Source organism: Martes martes (assembly GCF_963455335.1).
Source record: "Martes martes genome assembly, chromosome: 1".
Lineage (NCBI taxonomy): Eukaryota > Metazoa > Chordata > Mammalia > Carnivora > Mustelidae > Martes > Martes martes.
In genome coordinates this window covers 209,090,356-209,110,522 of record NC_137888.1, presented here as the reverse complement: position 1 = coordinate 209,110,522, position 20,167 = coordinate 209,090,356, and the positions used below count along the sequence as shown (strand labels likewise).

Sequence of the window (20,167 nt, the reverse complement as noted above, 5' to 3'; positions counted from 1 at the left end):
GGTTGCCGAGTGGAAATCCGAGGGCTCGGGCGAGGCCGGGCCCTGGGGGCCCAAGGGGGCGGGGTCCAGATGGGCGGGGCAGGGGCGTGGTTATACAGGGCGTGGCCGGGCGTGGCCGCGGGTTCGGGAGCTGACCAGCTCGGTGGTTGCTGAAAGCATCGGGAGTGGGGCAAGCGGCGCGGGCGGGCGGGCGCTCTCAAGGTCACCCCGAGGCCCAGGGCCCTGGCGGGGTGGGGCGCCTGGACCTGGGCTAGGAGACATCCCTGAGTTTCTTACCCCATCCCCCGTGAGGCGGGGGCCCAGGAGTCAGGAAGCCGCCCCCACCCCACCCCCCCGCAGGCCCTCCTCTCCCCTCCCCCTCCCCGAAGCCTGAGGCGCCCGCGCGAGGCTACGGCCCGCTAAGAAGCTCCGAGAAACAAAGGGACGCGGCGGCAGCGGCGGCGGGCCCGCGGGGCCTCCGGGCGCGCCCCCTCCTCTCCCCTCCCCGCTTGCCGCAAGGTCGACAGGCTCGAGGACGAGACGCCCGGCTCCTCGGGCGCGGCCAGGGCCCCGGGCGCGCGATCCGACGCTACCCGCTTTCCCGGGGTTCTCGGGGACGGCTTGCCGCCTTTTCCTGGCCCAGCACCAGTGACTGGGGCCCTGTGTTTGGCTGGGCGGCCTGCGGGGTCCGGGCCTGGATGGAGAAGGCATCCTCCGCCGCTGCGGCCCCTCCCCCATCAGGCCTGCTGGAGGGGGGCAATCCCGCCCCCAGGGCGCCCTAGGACGCCTCTCCGAATCAGAGTTCGGCTCCCTAAGGCCTCTCAGGCCAGACTCTATGCGCCCCCAGCACTCTGGGTGCGGCCCAGCCCACTCTCAGGCCCCGAGGATCGGTCCTACCCCCCCACCGGGGCCTAGCTAGGCCTGGTCCTACCCCCCCCTCCACCCCGCCATCTCCGCGGAGCCTGTGCCTAACCCCTCCCCAACCAGGTTCCATCTCAGCGACAAGGGAATACCTACAGTGACCATTCTTGTGTGCCCAGCGGGCGCGGTCCGTGTTGAGGGCGGCTCCGGGGGTCGTGCACTCCTTGGGGGGCGCTCGATGCTCACGCCGGGGTCCTGCCCGGGCGGCCTCTGGCGCGGCCGCTGCAGAGGTGTAGATGAAGGCGGCGGCTCCCTCGAGGGCCGGGGACGGGCCCGAGCCCGAGGACGCGCGCGCGGATAGCCGGGCCCCGGGGTGGCCTGCGGGCGGCAGGGGATGGAAAGAGGGAGCGGACGCGGGATTGAGAACGTCCCCTGCGCGGCCCCGCGGGGCCCGGGGAGGTTGCGCTTCCTGACAGAGATCGCGGCGCTCTGCCTTTAGCCGCCGCCCCTCGGCCGGGCCTGTCCGGTCCTGGATGCTCAGTCCTCTCCCCTCGCCCGCCCTCCCTCCCACCCTCCAGCCCGCGCTGCGCGCTCCGCGCTCTGGGCCGCGCCGCCGCCGCCCCCAGCCCTTTATAGGAGCAGCTGCCAGAGCCGGCGTCCCTTATTGGCTGCGACAGCTGAGCCCCGCCTCCTCCCGGCGCCCGACGGCGCGGCAGGTGGAAGCGAGCGCGCGCTGGCTGGGACTCCGCATCCCCAGAAAGCACGCCCTGGGGGTTCGGGTTGCCAGATTCGGGCCCCTTTGCCCAGTAGACCCTGCTCCCTACATTGCCGCCCCTTCTCGGGCGGGCTTTCTGCCGAAAAGACAGGGACGGGTCCCCTGCTCTGTCCAATACCCTGAGCTCTTGGAGGGAAAAGAGCGAGGAGATATCGGTGGCCCGATTGGACGAACTTCCGGAGTTGCTGTCCACCAAGAAGACTGGAAAGGGACGAGGAACCAAGATTTCTATGAGCAGAGGCCCAGGTCCCCAGATTTGGGGCAGTAGGTGTAGCCTCCCAAGACCAATGGAGAAAGGTGGGGGGTGGCAGGAGCTCTCGTCTGCCTGCAGAAAGAACTGGGACCCTGCAGCTTTCGAGTGGGCTAGGTTCAAAAGATTCGTTAGAAAGGTGGGGACTGGTATCCCACAGTGCAAGGGCACCCGGCATTTATCCAAGGGTGGGGGGTGAAGAAGTTTGGGGTTTAGGATTCCAGACCAAACCCACTGGCGCCTGCGGTTCCGGGAAACCACCCGGCCTTCTCAGACCCCATAAATTTATGGTGGGCGGATCTGTTGTATAAATGTCCTGGCTTTCCGGGCTCGGGATTGGCCCGCCTCTGGAGTCACGCTTCTTCTCAGCTAGGAGGAATCTGGCTCCTCTCTTAGGCAATAGCGGTTGGCGCAGCCTCCTTCGGTGCGCGGGCTCAAGGGCACATTTACGTCGGGACGGCTGTCAGGCGGGAGGAAGTGTTCTCACTAGGGCAGGGTCGCTTTCGACTGAGACTTCAGCACCACAGACAGCGGCCCGACGGTCTGGCCGAGGGCGCTGCGGGATGCTTAGCGCGGGGCCCCTAATCCGGGAGTCACAGCCTCCACCCTACCCTCGTCCCTGCACGCCCTTTTAGGTTCCAGACTGTCCGAGAATGCCATCAAACCCAGCGAGGAGAACCTAATTTGACCAATCAGGGACTGTCCTCGAGAGAACCAATTGCGGGAGGATGCCATCGAGATTGAGCCAATGAGACAGCGCGCAGCAGAGAGCTCTGCCACGCTGATGGAGAGAACAGGCCAATCACAGTGGCCCGCGCAATCTGGGCGGTGGCGTTGCAGGTCCCTGGTGGCCCCCTCTTGGGTTTGCCGGGGCGACCTGGGCTGCCGACCCCAGAGACCCCGAGCGAAGGCTTGTTCCCACCCCGTGTGCCTCCCGGCTCCTATCGGATTGCAAACTGTGCCTGTGCCGGGAGGGGAGCTCCTCCTGGGCGCGCGGACCCGGCTGCGGTTTCCATGGAAACTGCTGGCTCTGGATGTGCGAGGATAGCGAAGGGGACTGAGCCCTGGGAGATTTGGGGAGCTCGCGTGGGTGGCCCCAGCGGCCGGACTTGCTCATACTCGCCGACACTTCCATCCCTGGTTGGGATAACCCCTGGTCCAAAGTCTAAAATGAAGCCTAGCTGCGGCCCCGCCCCCACAAGCTGGTGAGGAGCCAAGGGACCAATCTGCGCGTGGCGCCACTGGGCTCCCTCGGGCACGTGCCCGGGCTCGCGGATGCGGTCCCCGGGGTCACGTGGCTGCAGCCACCAGGGCCCACGCAGCTTGCGCGCCACCTGGCGGCCGCCGGCCTCGTATCGCTCCCCGCTTCTCTTGCTAGCGGCCAGCAGGAGGCGGCGGCGACCTCAGCATCCTCCTCCGGGAAATGGGGCCAGGGCAGCCGCCCCGTCGCTGCCAACTTCCCTCCCCACCGCGGCTTCCTGTTCCAGGAACAAGCCGAGCCGTTCTACCTCGGGGCTTTGGCACTGGCTGTTCCTTCGGCCTGGGATTTGCCTCCTCCAGCTTTCTTCAGGGACGGAACCTCTTTGTCATTCTGGTCTACACTCAAATGCCACCATCTCAGAGAGGACCGCCCTGACCACCGATTTAAACAGCCAGAAACTAACATCACTCTATTTCCTGCAGGGCGCTTGTCACAGCTGTAGATGTCTTACTTAGGGATCTACTGCACATCTCCCCAACCAGTCCCTGAACCCCCGGACGGTGAGGAATGTGTGTTCCGTGGGGGGAATTAGGAGTGGGCATCAGGATCCTGAGTCTTGGGAGATGTCCAGTGGCCTCCCAGATTCCCGCCCTCCCACCCGTGGGCCTGTGACAGGGACTGTTGGGAGCTGCCAGGTCCAGATAGCTGAGGCCTAGCATTAGCTGTCAAGAAAAGGGCATCGTCTGGCCTGTAGGGTCATCACCGCCTGCCTTGGCCTTGCTCAGGAAGGGACGAAGATGGAGACAAGGAGGGGCCCGCCCACCCCACTCCAATCATCCAGGCCTAGGGGAAGGGCGTCTCCTTTCTCGCTCTTTAATCTCGCTCTGCTCTCTTGACACAGTTCTGGCAGTGCAAGCCCCAGGCGCCACCTCCAGAGATTGGGGGGGGTTGGGGGGGGAACCAGCCCCGGAGGGCCCAGCCCTGGGGCAGGGCAGGGGCGCCTCCTTCCGGCCGGCGGTCCGGGAGGCCCCCGCGGCTGTCCGGGCCCCGGCAAGCCCAGGCATCGTGTCTGAGCGGACAAATAAATAGGGGTTGATCAGTGGTTGGATGGGTCAGGCTGGCTTGTGGTCCGGGTGGCTTTTGAGCGTGTGGAACTTGACACTGTCCAGCTTCTCGAAGCGCTTCCCGCAGCGCTCGCACGTGAAGTTGTACTGCACCTCGGCCGTGTGCTTCTTCATGTGCCAGTTGAGCGACGCGCGCTGTCGGCACTGGTAGCCACAGATCTCGCACCTGCCGGGAGCCGGCGGGCGACACCGGGGGCGGGGTCAGACTGGGGTGGGGCCGCATTGGGGGCGGGGCCCAAGCTACTAGGATCCAGCCTGCCGTCCGCCCCACCCCCAACCCGAGGGGTGGACCCGCCCTCTGCGGGTACAGGCCCAGACCTCCCCCCTCCCCCGCAGCCCCCCCCATCAACCTCAGGGGGAACCCTGTCACTCACTGCAGGGGCGTCTCGCCGGTGTGCGTGCGTCGGTGTACCTCCAGGTGGTTCTTCCTCTTGAAGGACTTGCCGCAGGTTTCGCAGGTGAATTCACGGACACCTGGGGGAGATGCGGGGCTGAGCACGCCTCCTCGGGGGCGGGGGCTGCGGGACGTCTCTGCCGCGCTGCCGAAACCGGGTCCCCTGGCGGGCTCCCGGCCCTCCAGGCGCAGGGACACCAGATCACACAAACTCTGGGAGCCACTGCTGACTCTAATGACGAGGGCGGTTAATACCGAGGGCGGCTCACGACCCCGGATGAGGCTCAGAGGCTGTAGGGGAAGGCTCCGGGCAGAGCTGAAATGTGAGCTCGGCTTCCCGGGAGGCGCCAAGTGCAAACTGTCAAGCCAAGGTGGGTCTGAATTTGACCCCAATATTCGAACTTCGGGGCGACTTCACATAAAAATCCAAGGTTCCCACCTCTTGAAAAATCTGAAGCCGTGCCCTCCCGCTGGATACAGGCACCACAGCTACCCACGGAGTCAGCAGCCCGCGCCCTGGGGGGCAGTCCCAGGGAGGGGGGCAGTCCTATGCCTGGGGACCCAGTGCTCCTTGGGGTTTCAGCCCGCCTGCCCCCGCCCTAGATCCAAGGCCCATGACCCTATGCCCCTTGCTGCCAGCGCCACCCTGGGCCTGACCTGAATGGATGATCATGTGTCGCCGCAGGTGGTTGGATAAATAGAACTTCTTGCCACAGCCAGGGTGTGGACACACCTTGGTCTTCCCTTTCCGATGCACCAGATTGACATGGTTCTGCAGGCAAGAGGGGCAGGAGTGGGGCTGTGGGTGCCATGGGCCCACCTCCAGGGTTATCCACGGTGGGGACAGACAAGCATAGCTGGGAGGCAGGCTGGGGCCAGCCTTTCTGGGGGAGCAAAGAGGGGGGCCCTTGCCCATGCCCTTGCCCTTTCAAGGGCCTCCTGGCTCTGAGCAAAGGCTCAGGGGCACAACTGGGATCAGCCACAGCTTTCTTGGGCACCGCTGACAGCCAGGGCCTGGGCTGGGGCATCAGGCAGCTTCGTCATAACCTTGCCGGTGGGGCGCTGCTATTGGCCGGTTTTATGGATGGGGAGATGAGGCTCCAGAGGCAGAGGGATTGGCCCATGTCTCACGGGTGGGCAGTGGCAGGCCTGGTCTGGGTTCCAGGGCTCTCAGTCCCGCGGCAGGCTTTGCCACGGAGCCGTGCTGCGCCCACAGTCCAGGCGGGCAGGCCCCTCAGTCATTCTTTTGTTCTTTTATTCTTCCACTCACCAGCACATCTGTAGCTCTAGGGCCCAGCGCTAGGCCTGGCACCCGATAGATGCTCAACACAATGCTAGAAAATGAGACCGGGCAAATTCAAAGGCCTACCGGTGCCGCCTCCTGCCACAGGTGGGAATGTGACAGGACAGTCTCTGCCCTTGGGTCATCCCATCCAGGCTCCTGGGGACAAACTACAGGGACATCCTAATGGTGTGGTGACCTGGGGCTTGCAGACCCCACTAGACCTGGGCGGGGCTAGGAGGGACTGCCTGGTGGAGGGGCCTCCTGAGCCAAGCCCAGAGAAGAAGCATCCAGAGCCACGAAGGTGGCCGGGGCAAAAGCAGGCTGAGTCCAGGCTGACTAGAAGGCAGGACAAGGGCACTGGAGAGCAGGAAGGGGAGGCAGCGAGGTGACACTTGGCACCCTATGGCCAAGGCAGTGTCAGTGAGAAGCTACTGAGAGGTGGGGATGTGGGAGGCAGGCCAGTGGCACCTGGTGGGGCCAAGTGGGGCCATCCGTGAGCCACACTGCCCAGACGCCCGCACACCGGCAGCGGGAAAAGGAAGCAGGCCCTGCTCAGCCTGCTGGGCCGGTGGTCTCACCTGGAAACTGCTGAGGGCCACGTAGACCTGGCTGCAGCCCTCATAGGGGCAGTGGAACATCTCCAGCAGACCGTCGGCGTCCATCACCCGAGTCCGCTTGCTGCGCCGCCTCCTGGAGGGGAAGGGGGCCCGTGGCGTCAGGGCTGTCACTCCAGGCCGGCTGGGGGCTTGGGGGCTGCTCCTCGTCCCAGCCCCCCGCTGCCCAGGCACCCACTTCTCAGGCTCCTTGGGGATCTCGTAGATGATGGCCGACATGTCACTGCCGTCCAGCTCCTCCCCGTCCACCTCTGCTTCCGGTTCCGCGCTCTCAGGTACTGTCGCCGCCAGCTCCGCCAGCTCTGGGGCCACAGGCTCCTCCTTCTCCTCCTTCTTAAGCATGTACAAGTCCTCCTTCTCTACGGGGGCGGACACGGGGTGGGTGTCCATGGGGGAGACTTGCGTGGTGAAGCTGGCTCCAGGGCCACCCCTCCCTCCCTCCACCCCAACCCCTGCCAGAGACCCCAGCGGCCCCCCTCCTGGCCCCGCCAGACCTTTCTTGGTCTCGATGCCTGCCGTGGCGGCAGGGTCTGTGGTGCTGGGCTGGCTGCCCTCAGGCTCCGTCTGGGTGTAGGCCGCCACGCCCTCCATCACCGCGCAGGGCACCTCGTCCCCCAGGCCCCCAGTCGGGGCACCGCTGCCTGCTGCCACGTTGAGGTGGATGCCCTCGGCTGTGAGGGCATCATAGCCGGGACCGGCGATGATGATCACCTGCGAGCCAGGCACCATGCCCGGCATGGGACAGCTGGCTACCACCTCGCCCAGTGCCTCCTGGGGCATGTTCTCAAAGAGGGTGCCGGGCCCCGGGCCCACTTGTACGGGCACCGGCACGCACACCACTGTCTCCAGGGCCTCAGGCCCGCTGCCTGCCGGGTTGGGGCACAGCGGGGCGCCCTGCTCAGCCAGGCTCTCCACGTGGTGGACGTCGAAGGGGATGTGCATGCCTTCCTGCGTGATGAGCCCGCTGCTGCCTGCCGGGCTGGTGGGGGTGACCGCCGCCGCTGCCGCCGCTGCTGCCGCTGCTGCCACCTTGGCCGGCTGGCCCTCAGGAGGCTCCTCAGAGTCGGAGCCCGAGCCCGAGCTGGAAGAGTCGGAGCTGCCAGCCGCCAGGCCGTTGCCCACTGTGGTGACAGAGGAAAGGGGATGGTCACGAAAGCAACAGTGGCGGCAACAGTATCTGTCGAGGGCTTACCAGAGGCTGGGCACGGTGACCCCCTCAGAGCCACAAACCGCTCTCATTTCTCAGTCCCCCTTGTGCCCCGACCACCCCTGCTCCTCAGAGACGCTCTCCTCCCTCAGCCTCCAGACCCGAATTCGGCGTTTCTGGCCCCTCTCTGGTGGCCCTATGGGGTCAGGCTTGGGCTGAGAGATTCCCCGCCCTCCTCCACCCCCACTAATCATGGGTCTTTGGTGACCAGCCCCCATCCTGAAGCTGTCTAGGGGACCCTGCCTGAGTCACCGAGATTAGCACAGACTCAGGTGTGTTCCCAAGGGGCCCCTTATGAAAGTGGCTCGTGACGAACAAGGAAGAACATTCCCATCACTCAGGAAATTCCAAGGGTTTTAGGAGCTCTGTGCCAGGAACCAGGGACAGAGATCAAATGCAGATTTTCATTACCCTGCCCTCACCCATACCCCATGTCTCCATGTGGACAGCTACAGCCTGGACCTCCTGTGGGGCTGGGGGCTCTTACCTCCCACTGCCTCTTCTGCTGCCCCCGGGGGGGTCTCACAGCCACCTGAGAGTCCACTCAGTAATTCTGGGCTCTGAATCTTCCCTAAGAAAAAGCCCACACCCTTCGCAGACATCCCTGTCTCAGGGGTTGATGGTGGCTCTGTCCTTCCAGGTGCTCAGGCCAAACCAAGTCCGAGGGCTGCCCCTGACTTCTCTTTCTCTCACAGCCACTTTCAGTTTGTCAGCAAACCCCATTGGCACTACATCCTCGTATTTAGGGATACTAGGCAGGCTCCTGCCTCAGGCCTTTTGCATTTGCTGTTTGCTCTGCCTGAACACTCTTCTCTCAGACATCTAGAGGGGCTTTCTCCCTCACCTCCATCAGACCCTTTCCTGAAATGCTATTCATTCACGGAAGCCTCTGATCCTCTTATCTCAGAGAGCATTCTTTCTTTTCTTAATTTTCCTCCGAAATACCATCCTCCACTGTACTCTAGATTTTGTTTATCTTGTTTCCTTTCTGCTTCCCCTCTAGATCATAAGCTCCACAAGGATGGGGGGCCCTGGGCACAGGCCCCAGGGCCCAGAAGGCCGCCTGGCGCCCACTGAGCACACGGTAATAAAAACGAATGAATCTCAGCCTGATGTTGTGATGAAGGTCAAGGAGACCAACATTTCGCCCAGGTTACTTCGTGCTGAAGTCCACACACGGAGAGAAAGGGGGACAGAAAAATCAAGGGCTGACCCTCGGTTACATACTCATGACAGACTCAGGGCACGCTGTCTGGGGACCGCGCATCCTGCCCTCCCAGAAGGTCACATGGGGCACACAGACTCTGGGGCCAGACTTTGGGGCTGGGATCTTGGTGCCCCCCCCCACCCAACTGTGTGATGTGGGGGCCTTCCGTAACCTCTCTGGGCCTGGGTATAAGTTGGTACCTTCCCCAGGGGCTGTTTGGGGTAATGAGGAAATATGTGTAAAGGGTCTAGAACAGTACCAGGCTCTGAGTAAGCGCCCCACCAATGTTTTCTATTATTATTCTTATCGTAATGCCCCAACCCTGACTCAAGGCCCCCAGATGGCAGCAGGGGTAGGGTAGGGGGATCGGCCCCTCCTTGGAACACCCTGTAATCTGCAGGGTGAGTTGAGTCCCTGGGCTCCACCGTGAGGCAGGGGGCAGTCACCCAGCAAGCTGCAGGGGGACAGCCTGGGGGTTCGCCTCCCTCCCCAGCTGTAGCTTCCGACTGTGAGGGGCCAGACTGCTTCTTACCAGGTGATCATGGCCTGAATCACAGAAATGGCCTCTCACAGTGCCGGCAGGAGGTGCTCCTACTCAGTGAGAAGCAGGCTCCCCAGGCGGAGAGCTGATAAGGGAGCTGCTGAGGGAACCGGGCTGGGACAGGGGACACAGCCCCTCCCACTCCCGGCAGCCGCAGCAGAACCCCTGCCTGTTGATCCCAGCGTTCGCTCCTGAGAGCCAGATCCCCCAGCCACTGGTGTCACAGTTGGGTGGGGGTGCAAGGGGGCTCCTCTGGTGCCATCCCCAGCCCAGCGGACCCACCACCAGAAGGGTCAGTCACAGTTCGTCCCAGGGCCCTGGCCTTCCCTGCTGTAGCCAAGGGGGGCTGATGGAAGAGCTGTAGGGAGGTCTCAGGGTGGGTTGAGTTGGCACGGGGTGGGGGGGGCGGTACCTGCAGCGGGGAGAGGACGGCCAAGGGGCCGGCTGCACGGTGGGCTCCGGCTGACACACATGGGATGGCCGTTGGCTGGGGGGCCCACCTGGAACAGCTCTCGCCCACGGCTTCCCCTCCGCCAGCTGGGATGCCACCTGCTCTGTGATTCCTGCCAGCGCAGGCTCAGCCCTGGCGACTGACCTCACCCTCGGCCCCGGCAGGGCACCTGGCAGCTGCGCCGTTGCTCCTTCTCGCAGCTGAAGCCGAGATCCTGAGGCCACCCGCCGCGCCTCCTCTGCTCCCCCACCAGGGCCAACTGGGCCTCGGGAACTGAGTCCCTCCTGGTCCTGCTGCCTGGTCCTGCTGCTTGCTCAGGACATGTGACCCACATGGGGTGGCAGACGAGGGGGCAGGGGCAGAGCAGGGAGAGACAGATGGGGGGAAGGGAGTGGAGTGTGGGGGAGACAGGGAGATACTGGGGGGGGCAGGGAGAAGGCAGGAGACAGAAGGCAGAGGATGAAACAGAAGAATGAGGGAGGGAGGGGGAACGAAAGAGAGCTCACAATCAGAGAATGGGGAGGAAGGAGGAGCACAGGGCAGAGAGGGGAAGAGGATGAGGCTGGGAGAGACAGCCCAGACCTGAAAGGGAAAGGGCCAGGGAAAACAGGAGGAGGCAGAGGCCAGGAGAGCTGCCGAGCCTGAGGACGCCCAGCACCCACCCCTCCCTCTAGCCACGGAGCCAGGTTTCCCGATCCCCAGCCTGGCTGGCCTCAGGTACAGGTGGGCCAAGCTGTCACAGCTGTCCCTCTGGGAAATGGGGGCCACTGCCTCTCAGCCCCAGAAGGACTTGCAAGATGGCAGGCCAGCCTGTGGGGCCGGGGCGCTGTCCCTGGCCCAGCCAGCGCCGGCCTCCTCGCTCTGCTGTTTCCAGGCCGACGACACCACGAGGGCAGGGAGTCCCGGGCGACACAGCTCCAGAGGCGCCGTAGAGCCCTCACCCCAGGACCCACCTTTGTCACTGTCGGGGTCTGACTCGCTGAGGGGCTTCAGGGGCGAGTGCAGGTCCTGGAAGTAGCGGTGGCCGGCCTCGCACTGCCACACGGCCGTGGTGTACAGGCCAAAGGTGGGGTCCAGCTCGGCCAGGTGCGGCTCGTACGGGCAGCGGTGCTTGTGGTCCTCGTACCAGATCACCACGTTCTTCAGGCAGTTCACGTTGCGTCGCCTCCCTGCACACACAGGGCGGGGCGCGGGGTCAGGGACAGTGATCGCCAGCCCCCCGCCCCCCCATCCGGAGCCCCAGGACGCCCTGGCCTTCTGGCTCCCCGGGCGGTGAGACACCTTCCTGCACCCTGTCCAGGCCTGTCCCCTGTCTGCAGATGAAGAAACAGGCTCTGCGAGGTGAGGTCCACGCTGCTGAGAATGAAGACAGGCCCCAGGGTCCTCACTGATAAGGGAAACCACAGGAACTATGGAGCCCGGCGTGTGATAGGTGGTGAGCGGCTGCTTCCTGTTAAGAGACTCTGGCCTGGACCCGCCAAGTCCCCTCTGCCCTCGTCACTCTGCTCCTACATTTGTCCCACTACCAGTCTACTCGGTCTGCAGCAGAGGGCACCTGCTGCAAACGCGTGAGTCTGGCCGTGCCCTCCTGAGCCCAGAAGCCACCAGGGCTCCTACCTGGCTGGGGGTAAAAGGCAAAGTCCTCCCCAGAGCCACCAGGCCCTGCTCTGCCTTTCTCCTTGATCACTGCCTCCCAGCCTCATGGCTTCCTCCCTGTTCCTGAAACTGCGCAGGGTATGGCCCTGCCTCAGGGCCTTTGCGTGGACCGTGTCTCCTTCCAGATGATGGCCTTGCCTTTACCCCTTCACTCAGGTCTTTTCTTCAGTCTGCCATCCCCTCCCCAGTGTCCTTCTAGCTGACCTGACTTGCTCTTTTTTTTTTCCCCAGGTAGGTACCTAGATCCCATCTGTGTTTCTGTCTTCCCTGCTAGAGTGCCAGCTCCCCAAGGGCGGGGACACCTGTCTGTTGGTCCTCTTGTGTCCCCAGTGCCTACGCAGGGCCTGGCACATAGTATGCTTGCTGGATGAGTTGATGCTTCAAGGAGGTAGGCCCAGTGGAGCCTGACTGCGGGGTTCAAACCCTGACTGCCACTTTGTAGCTGGACGGATCCAGCTTCTCTGAACCTCAGCCGCCTCCTCCGGGCCAGGGGCGAATAACCGTCCCCACTCCTTGTGGGCTGCCAGAGGGGAGGCAGGGAAGACACGGACAGGGCATGGGACAGGGCTGGGTACACTCTGAATGCTCAAGAAATGGAATCTGTGATTTGTCTAATGATGCTGGTCTTGCAGCCAAGGGGGAAGAAACTGTCCTCCTGCTCTTCCAGGCTGGGAGATGAGGAGGGTGCCCACAAGGGTCCTGGGGCCTAGGGATGTCATCTGGGGACTTCAACCCTGTGATGACTGTAGGGACAACAGGGACCCCGCCCCTAGCCCCCCCTCTAGATCGCACTTGTCTCCTTATCTCCCTCCTCACCCCTTTGGGACTTGGAGGCCACAGGCTTAGCTCGGCCCTCGCCTCTGACAACTGTGAGAAGGGGCGGGACTCACGGCCACCAGATGGCTGTTCCCGGACCGCTGGCCCTCACCCTGCTGGCCAAGGCCTGAGACCCACAGCGCGGGGGCTCAGAGGTTGTGGCCGGGGGGCAGGAGGGACGCGCGGCAGGCCACCACTCCGACTGCTCGTGCCCTGTTCCTCTCAGCCTGGCATGTGACACGCTCTTAAGGCCCCCGCACAAGCTGTTCCCTCTGCCCTGTCCAGCTCTTCCCTGGGTGACTCCCATGCATCAGGCAGGACAGTGCAGGAGCTAAGGGGACGGCTCAGGTGACATGGGTGTGTGCTCTGGCCTGGCCCCTTGCCAGCTGTGCAGCGTGGGGTGCGGACTTGGCCTTTTATGTATGAGATGGGGGGGTGGGGTACCCCCACTGGGCACAGCACAGGTGCCAGTCCCCTTCCTGCCCCCGTCCCCAACCCCTCCGCAGGCCCAGCTGGGTCAGGCCCTTCCTCTGGGCCCCCAGTGTCCCTACTTCCCTGCCACGGCCCTGCTGGGCCTGTCCCTTGTCTTCCCCTGAGACCATGGGCTCTGGGAGGGCAGGGCTGGGTCTGGGCCGGTCCGCTCAGCACTTTCCCATGCAGGCCCTCCACAGACGGGGCCTGAAAATGAGTCAGGGAACGAACAACAAAGCCACTTGCTCCCAACACCCATCCCCTCCCTGCTGGCTGCACCCCCACTTACTTTTCTTCCGCTTTGGCTTTTTGGGGACCTGCTCCCAAGGCTTCCTGTAAGAGAGAGAGGCAGGGGGAGTGAACACAGGGCATGGCTGATGCTGAGCTAGTGACAGCACCCTGCTCCAAGGCAAATTGTAGCTGTTGTCCTGTTCCCCCGGGGTCTGCATGTGGCCTCTCTCCCCCACGGACACCAGCCCTGGGACTGTGGTCTAGCATCGCCATCCATTTCACCAAGTGGGAAAACGAGGCTGAGGAGTGAGGCTGCCTGCCCAGGGGCCTGTGGCCAGGGAGTGGAGAACTCAGAAAAGGGTAACAGAAAGTCGGTGTGGCAGGCAGAATTCTACACTGGCCCCAGGATTCCTAACCCCGGGTCACACACTGTCTATAATCCTCTCCCCATGAGTGGGGCGGCCTGACAATATGCTGGGATACCACTCCTGTGCCTAGGTGACTTGGAATGAATCGGGAGGCCGCTTTCCAAGGTGGGCCTGGCCTAATCAGGGGATCCCTTGAGTACGAGGATAGGAACGGCCTATGAGGGGCTGGGACCTGAGAACGGCTTCTGGGAGCTGACAGCGATCCTGGTAGACAGCCTCCAGGCTGTGGGGACCCCAGCTGTACAATGCAGGGGGGGAATGAATTCTGCCAACCCTCCGAGGGAGTCTGGAAGCCGCTCCTTCCCTAGCTGAGCCTCTGGATGAAGATGCGGCCAGCTGAAAGCCTTGTTTCAGCCCTGTGAGACCTTGAGCAGAAGATCCAGCCTAAACATCCTAGAGTCCTGACCCACAGAAATGTGAGATAATTCGTGTGGTTTTAAGCCACTAGGTCCGTGGTCATTTATTCCATAACAAAAGGACATTCATGGAGTCGGCCCTATCCAGGGCCCAGCAGCTCCTGCCCCTCAGGCTGGCTGAGATCCCTGCGGAGACCGTCAGGCCAAGCCAGGAGGGCTGGCCCTGCTAAGGACCCTTCCCCTGGCCCTAACTGCAAGTTCTATGTGGGCCCCCGCCCAAGGTGCTGCCCCCTCTATCAGTGCCGCCCTGCAGCCAGCTCGGGCCCACATGCTCTGGTCACCATGCCACCTGCTTCTGGGGCCTTCCCCGCTTTGGCTGGAGCGCGACACCCTGACCGTGTGCCACCATGACAGAGGCCTCAGGGAGCCCAGGGCAAGGCCGGGCCTAAGCACTGGGGGCCCCCCAGGGATTCCCACCCCCAGACGGCCACCAGAACTGCTAGATGGGATCCTGATCCCGTACAAGCCACTCGGCTGTGGCCCAGCACTGGCTCTACGCGTGCTGAGGGCAGGTACTTTGGAGTTAGTCCTCCTGCATCCCCTTGGGCTCCCTCTGCCTTCCTGATACCACGCTTCTGGATCTGCCCACCCACTCTGGCTGCTTCCTCATCCTTCCTTTTTTCTTTTTAAATTAAATTAATTTATATAAGTAAACTCTGCACCTGGGGTACCTGGGTGGCTCCGTGGGTTAAGCATCTGACTCTTGATCTCAGCTCTGGACTCAGGGGTGTGAGATCGCCCAGTGGGGAGTCTCCCTTTCCTCTCTCTCTCCTCCTTCTGCCCCTCCCCCACTCGCACTTTCTCCCTCACCCTCAAATAAATAAATCCTAAAAAAAAAAAAAAATCTCTGCACCCAACGTGGGGCTTGAACTCATGAGCCCCAGATGAAGGGTCACGTGCTCTTCCAACTGAGCCAGCCAGATGCCCCTCATCCTTCCTTTTCTATGCTGCAGCAGGAGGCCCTGAGACCCTGGGTGACCTTGTCTCCCCATGCCTCAGTTCCCCATCTGTAGCGTGGGATCATAACCGTCCCTTTCTTGTGGGCCTGGCATGAGGTTATACGCACTGCAAGAGTTTGGCGTGGCCCCGGGGACATAGTAACCGCTCAGCAAGTGGTAGAGATGATCACTGCGATTGCCGATGTTCTCACAGAGCCCGGCCCTGGAACGCTGGCCTCCCCGCTATGGCCCAGACTGTGCTTTCCATACAAATCATCCTGACAGGCAGTCCAGGGTCTCTTGTCAGCTTCACCATCTACCCCACCTGTCCAGGGTGATGACACCTGTCCTGGGACAGCACCCCGAGTCTGGTCTCAAGACAGCTCCCCAGGCTCCTCTGCCCCTCCTGCCCCTGGCTCTGCCCTTGTCCAGGTCTCTGGCCGCCCCCATCCCAGATGCCTCCATCGCCTCCCACAGCTCTCTCCTTCCCTCCGAGGGGCAGGCTGGCCAAGTCCAAACACCCGCGGCTGCCTCTGTGCGCTCAGAGCCTTGCCGTGACTGGGAATGGCGTGTGGTGCTGGGGACGGGCTGGGTGCCAGTCAGATCCAAGTTCAAGTCTCCTCTCTGCTCTTGACTAGCTGTGTGACCTTGAGCAGGTCTTGTCCCCTCTGAGCCTCAGTGTCCTCATCTGGGAAGTGGGGAAACCAGCAGTGCCTCCCACACTGAGTCGATGTGGCGATTAAACGAGGCCAGACCTCAAACTGCCTTCCCTCCCCCTGCCCACTTCTCCGGGTTCCAGCCCTTACACGTCACCCTGTTTGAGGACAGCAGCTGCTGGGGCTTCCTTGGGGCTCTGCTTTCCTTGCAGTGGCCAGCCCCCAAAGGGTGCCCAGCAGCTCTCCTCTGCCATTTGCTTTCATGCTCGACTCCCTTATCCCCGCCAAGTGTCCCAACACACCATCAGTCCTACCCTGGATTTAAATAATCTGGAGCCGCTTCCCTGCCAAGTCCTGCCCATTCCTCTCCCCACTCCCTTTGAGCTGTCTATACGTGTGTGCAGTCTTCCTGTCTTCTGTGTCTCTCTTGAGCCCCCTGAGTCAGGGTCTTCTCCACCACAAACTGCCCCTTTCTGGACCCTGGGGGTGGCTGCCTCCCTCAGCCCAGCAGTGTTAGACCGCAGATCCTTCCCTCGGCCTCCAGGATGCTGGCCCAGGGAGTTCTCCACCAGCCTCCTGGCTGCTGCTTCTCCCTCATCTCCCTGACTTCTCTAATCACAGAGAGCAAGTGCCGGGCTCAGACCTGTGTGTGTACCTGCGCCCCCTTAGCAACCTCCGGCACCGTACCATCACTGGCCTGGTGACCCCCAAACCCGGATCTCCCACCTGGCCCTCTCCTGACCACACCACCACCAGCACGCCTCCCCAACACTACATGTAGGGGTCTCCCAGACATCTCACACGTGAGCTGTCGTATTGTCCCCTGACCTGTCCCTTCTCTGTTACCGGCCACTGCAACCTTCCAGGTGCTCAGGTCCAAACCTGGGCGCATCGTTTCTCATATCCACACCCATCAGCAAACCCTGCTGGCCCTGATTTCAGCCACTTCTCCCCACTTCTGCACGGCCCCGCCTCACTCACCTGGACCGGTGCAGTCAGCTCCCTCCTGGTCTGCCAGCTCCGGCCCTCCCCTCCCAGAGCCTCAACATCGGGGTCCGTGTGCTTCTTTTGATGTTCTTGTTAACATTTTAAGATGTAAAAAGAAAAACTCAAACACATACAAAGCTAGAGAGAAGAGTGAACCTCCTAGAGACCATCACCAGCATCAAAGACTGCCAGCTCTTAGTCAACCTTGTTTCAGTGCAACCCTCACCCAATCCTGCCACGCATACCCTGGAGAGTGCTTCTGTTAAAATATAAGCCAGGTATGGGACCTCTCTGTCCGAAATTCTGTACTTAAAAAACGCAAAGAAAAAAAAAAATCCTATCAGGCCTCCTACTTAACTGGGAGGAAAAACCAGAGTTCTTCATGCAGTCTGTAAGTTCCTGTCACCTTCCTGTCCTCGTCTTTTCCCACTCTTCATCCTCTTCCTGTGCTCCAGCCACATGGGTCTCCTCACTGCCCCATGTACACACCAGGCTGGGTTCTGCCTCAGGGCCTTTGCACCTGCCAAACACGCTTCCTCAAACACTCTTCCTGCAGCTAGCTGCAAGGCTTTCCCGGCCTCCTTCAGGTCTGTACCCCAGATACTATCCTCTCACTGCGGCCCACCCTAACACCCTATTTAAACCTCCAGCACCCCCTCCTGATTCCTCTTTCCCCATTTCACTTTTTTTCTTTACATAGCCCCATCAATCTCTCACATGTAATTTATTCATGATCATAAATAAGAGTATATGTAAAGTAATACAGTGGACAAGCCTTTGCACAGGGGACAAGCCTCGGCCCTCTGGCCTCTAAAATGGCAACTCCATAAGTCAGTGACTTTCTGTGCTGTTTCCTGCTGCACCGTCAGCACTCACGCCAGTGCCTGGCACACAGTGGGTGCTGATGAAGCGTTCCCTAAACAAATGGGTACCGGAGACCCTGCTATTGGCCATTGTTTCCCTTTTTCCACTGGCTGCTAGGATGGTTCTGAGGCAAATTTATGGCCCATTCTCTGTTCCCACGTCTTCATGTCTTTTGAACCCCTCTGGTTGGGTTTTTAACTCACTATGCCACAAAACTGCCCTTGCCATGTCCCCTGTGACTTATGTTTCAATCCGATAGCACAGAGCCTGGCCCCACTGTGTCCCTCCTTTTCCTTTATCTTTTCTTTTTAAGTTTTATTTATTTGAGAGAGAGTGCACGCACAAGCAGTGGGGAGGGGCAGAGGCAGAGGGAGAGGCAGGCTCCCCACCAAGCAGAGAGCTCGATGCAGGCCTGATCCTGGGACCCCGAGATGACAACTGGAACCGAAGGCAGACGCCCAACTTACTGAGCCACCCAGCACCTCTCCTTTCTCTTTTCGTTTCTGTCTTCTGGTCCAAGTTGCACATAGTCTTGAACTGAAATCTTCCAGGGGCAAGACAGGTACAAACAATTGAAGAGTTGAAATAAGTGACCCCCTATCTCTGGTCATGTCCATTTCCCACGGAGACCCTCATTCAGGGTTTGTATTTTCCCGACTACCCATGTGTCCTGGGGCCCGGTTATTGCCATGTATGGCCTGGGCTGTCTCAGTGTCCTGGCCCCAGTCTTACAGGACTACACAAACTGAGCTTCTGAAAATACCACTTTCAGGGGCACCTGGGTGGCTCAGTGGGTTAAGCCTCTGCCTTTGGCTCAGGTCATGGTCTCGGGGTCCTTGGATTGAGCCCCGCATCGGGCTCTCTGCTCGGCGGGGAGCCTGCTTCCCCTCTTCTCTCTCTGTTAAATAAATAAAATCTTTTTTAAAAAACCGAAAATACCTCTTTCAGCTTAGGGACCTCCGGGAGCTCCCTCTGGCCAGTGGTTCTTAACTCCAGCTGCACATAATGTCTCCCTGGCAGCTTTGCAGAAAAAAAGCAAAGGTCTGCAACTCTACCCAGATTAACTGAATCAGTAACTCCACTAATGTGTGTGTGGGGGTGCCTGGGTGGCTCAGTGAGTTAAGCGTGGGACTATTGATTTTAGCTCAGGTCATGATCTCAGGGCTGTAAGACAGAGCTCCATGACGGGTTCCACGCTGCACTGGGTGTGGAGCCTGCTTAAGATTCTTTTTCCTTCTCACTCTGCTCTCCCTTCACCCCCCACCATCCCCGCTTGCGCTGTCTAAAAAAAAAAAGAAAAGAAACTCCAATAATGGAACACTAACTTGAGTTTCTTAAATGCCCAGCATTTCCTGATCTACTCTTGGGCATATAAGCCAGCCTGCCACCCCAGGGAGGTGGTGGTGCAATTCAGAAGGATCTGGTTGATCCTTGACCCTTAGAATCTCCCCCCAAAGGAACATGCCAATGTGCAATGTGTGAAAATAAAAACCAGGGCACAAGGAGGATACTGTCGCAGCATTGCGACAGAGAACAAATATCATCATAACAACTAATACTTGGGAGTGCTCACCTTGTGCCAACCACGTTCTAAGCCTTCTGCTGTATTTTAACTCATTTAATTGTCACGCCAACCTATTAGGCAGGAAGGGAAGAATTGCATCCACACTCCTCATGCTCAAGACTGAGACTCTTGCAAAGGCCTGTCTTCTACCTGAGCAGCTAGCTTGGGACTTCCTCTTCACCTGAGTCTCCATGGGCTAAGGTGTTCCCCAGGAGCCAAGAGGTTTAAAGGAACGCGATCTGGTTCTAGAGGAGTCTTTCTATGTCTGAGGTGGAGGGTCGTGGGAATGGGGCCACACAGAGCCCCAGATGGAGTGCCAGAACCTCACGAGGGACAGGGCTGCATGGCCCAGTGTATCCAGTCACAGCCCCAGCCTGCACAGTAGGGGTTTTAGAGGATGAGGCATGTGAGATCCCAAGGACCAGCAAGGAAGAAGGGACGTTAAGGCCTCAGGTGGCGGGGCCGCCCCTCCAGGGACTAGGTAGTTAGAACGCTTGGAGGTGGGGCCAGCACTGGGATTGGGCAGCCAGAAATCTAATGGGCGGGGCCAAGTGCTAAGAGGCGGGTCGAGAGGCTGGGCGCATCCTAGGATTGGACAGTTGGAAAGCCGGGAGGCGGGGCCGCGAGCCAGGCGCGTCCCAGGACCGGCGGTAGGAGACCCAGGCCGGCGGCCCGGCCACTGGGCGGGGCTCACAGGTGCCGGGGGCGGGGCCGTGGGCAGAGGGGGCGGGACCACGCTCGGCTGGGATGGGGGCGTCTCCTCCCTCGCTCGCTCCCTCCCTCCCTCTGGCCGGGCCCCCTCACCCGTGGCGGCCGCTACGCTGGCCGCGCTCCAGCGAGATGAGATAGGCTGCGAGCTTGGCGTCGCTCCAGCCGCTGCGGCGCCGCAGGTCCACCCAGGGCCCGTGCGCCTCGCCCAGGTACACACGCCGCACGTCGTACTTCTTCCGGGACTCGAGCCGCCGCCGGGCTCGGTCGGACTCCGTGAGCCGCGGCCGACCCCGCGCCTTGCGGCCCGCCGCGCCCTCCTCGGCCGCCGCCTCCCCGCCTGCGCCCGCCTCAGCCTCCGCCTCCGCCTCGGGCTCCGGCACCCGCTCCGCCATCCCCCCCTCCCTGGTTACCAACCTCCCCCGTTGTTAGGAGCCCGGCCGGAAGTGGCGCGCATCTTCCGCGCCGACGGGAAATTTCTCACGGACTTTCACTGCCCCAAGGCGCCAAGAGGAGACCGAGAGCAGAAACTGCGCATGCGCG

General features: G+C 61.6%; 1 protein-coding gene across 2 annotated transcripts; it reads right to left on the bottom strand.

Annotated features, from left to right (window-relative positions):
• Window positions 1-3,918: 3,918 nt before the first annotated feature.
• Window positions 3,919-20,019, bottom strand: ZNF653 (zinc finger protein 653; the record flags this gene model as incomplete). 2 transcript variants are annotated; one of them, XM_080818259.1, is made up of 9 exons in its annotated part: window positions 3,919-4,356; window positions 4,565-4,664; window positions 5,242-5,356; window positions 6,448-6,559; window positions 6,662-6,842; window positions 6,978-7,604; window positions 10,843-11,058; window positions 13,122-13,165; window positions 19,721-20,019. In XM_080818259.1, the coding sequence occupies 9 exons, from the start codon at window positions 20,017-20,019 to the stop codon at window positions 4,179-4,181; spliced, it is 1,872 nt and encodes a 623-aa protein (XP_080674385.1). In that variant the 3' UTR covers window positions 3,919-4,178. The 2 variants fall into 2 exon arrangements, with proteins under 2 accessions (XP_080674385.1, XP_080674384.1); XM_080818258.1 differs by having other exon boundaries at window positions 6,662-7,604.
• Between the last annotated feature and the right edge of the window lie 148 nt (window positions 20,020-20,167).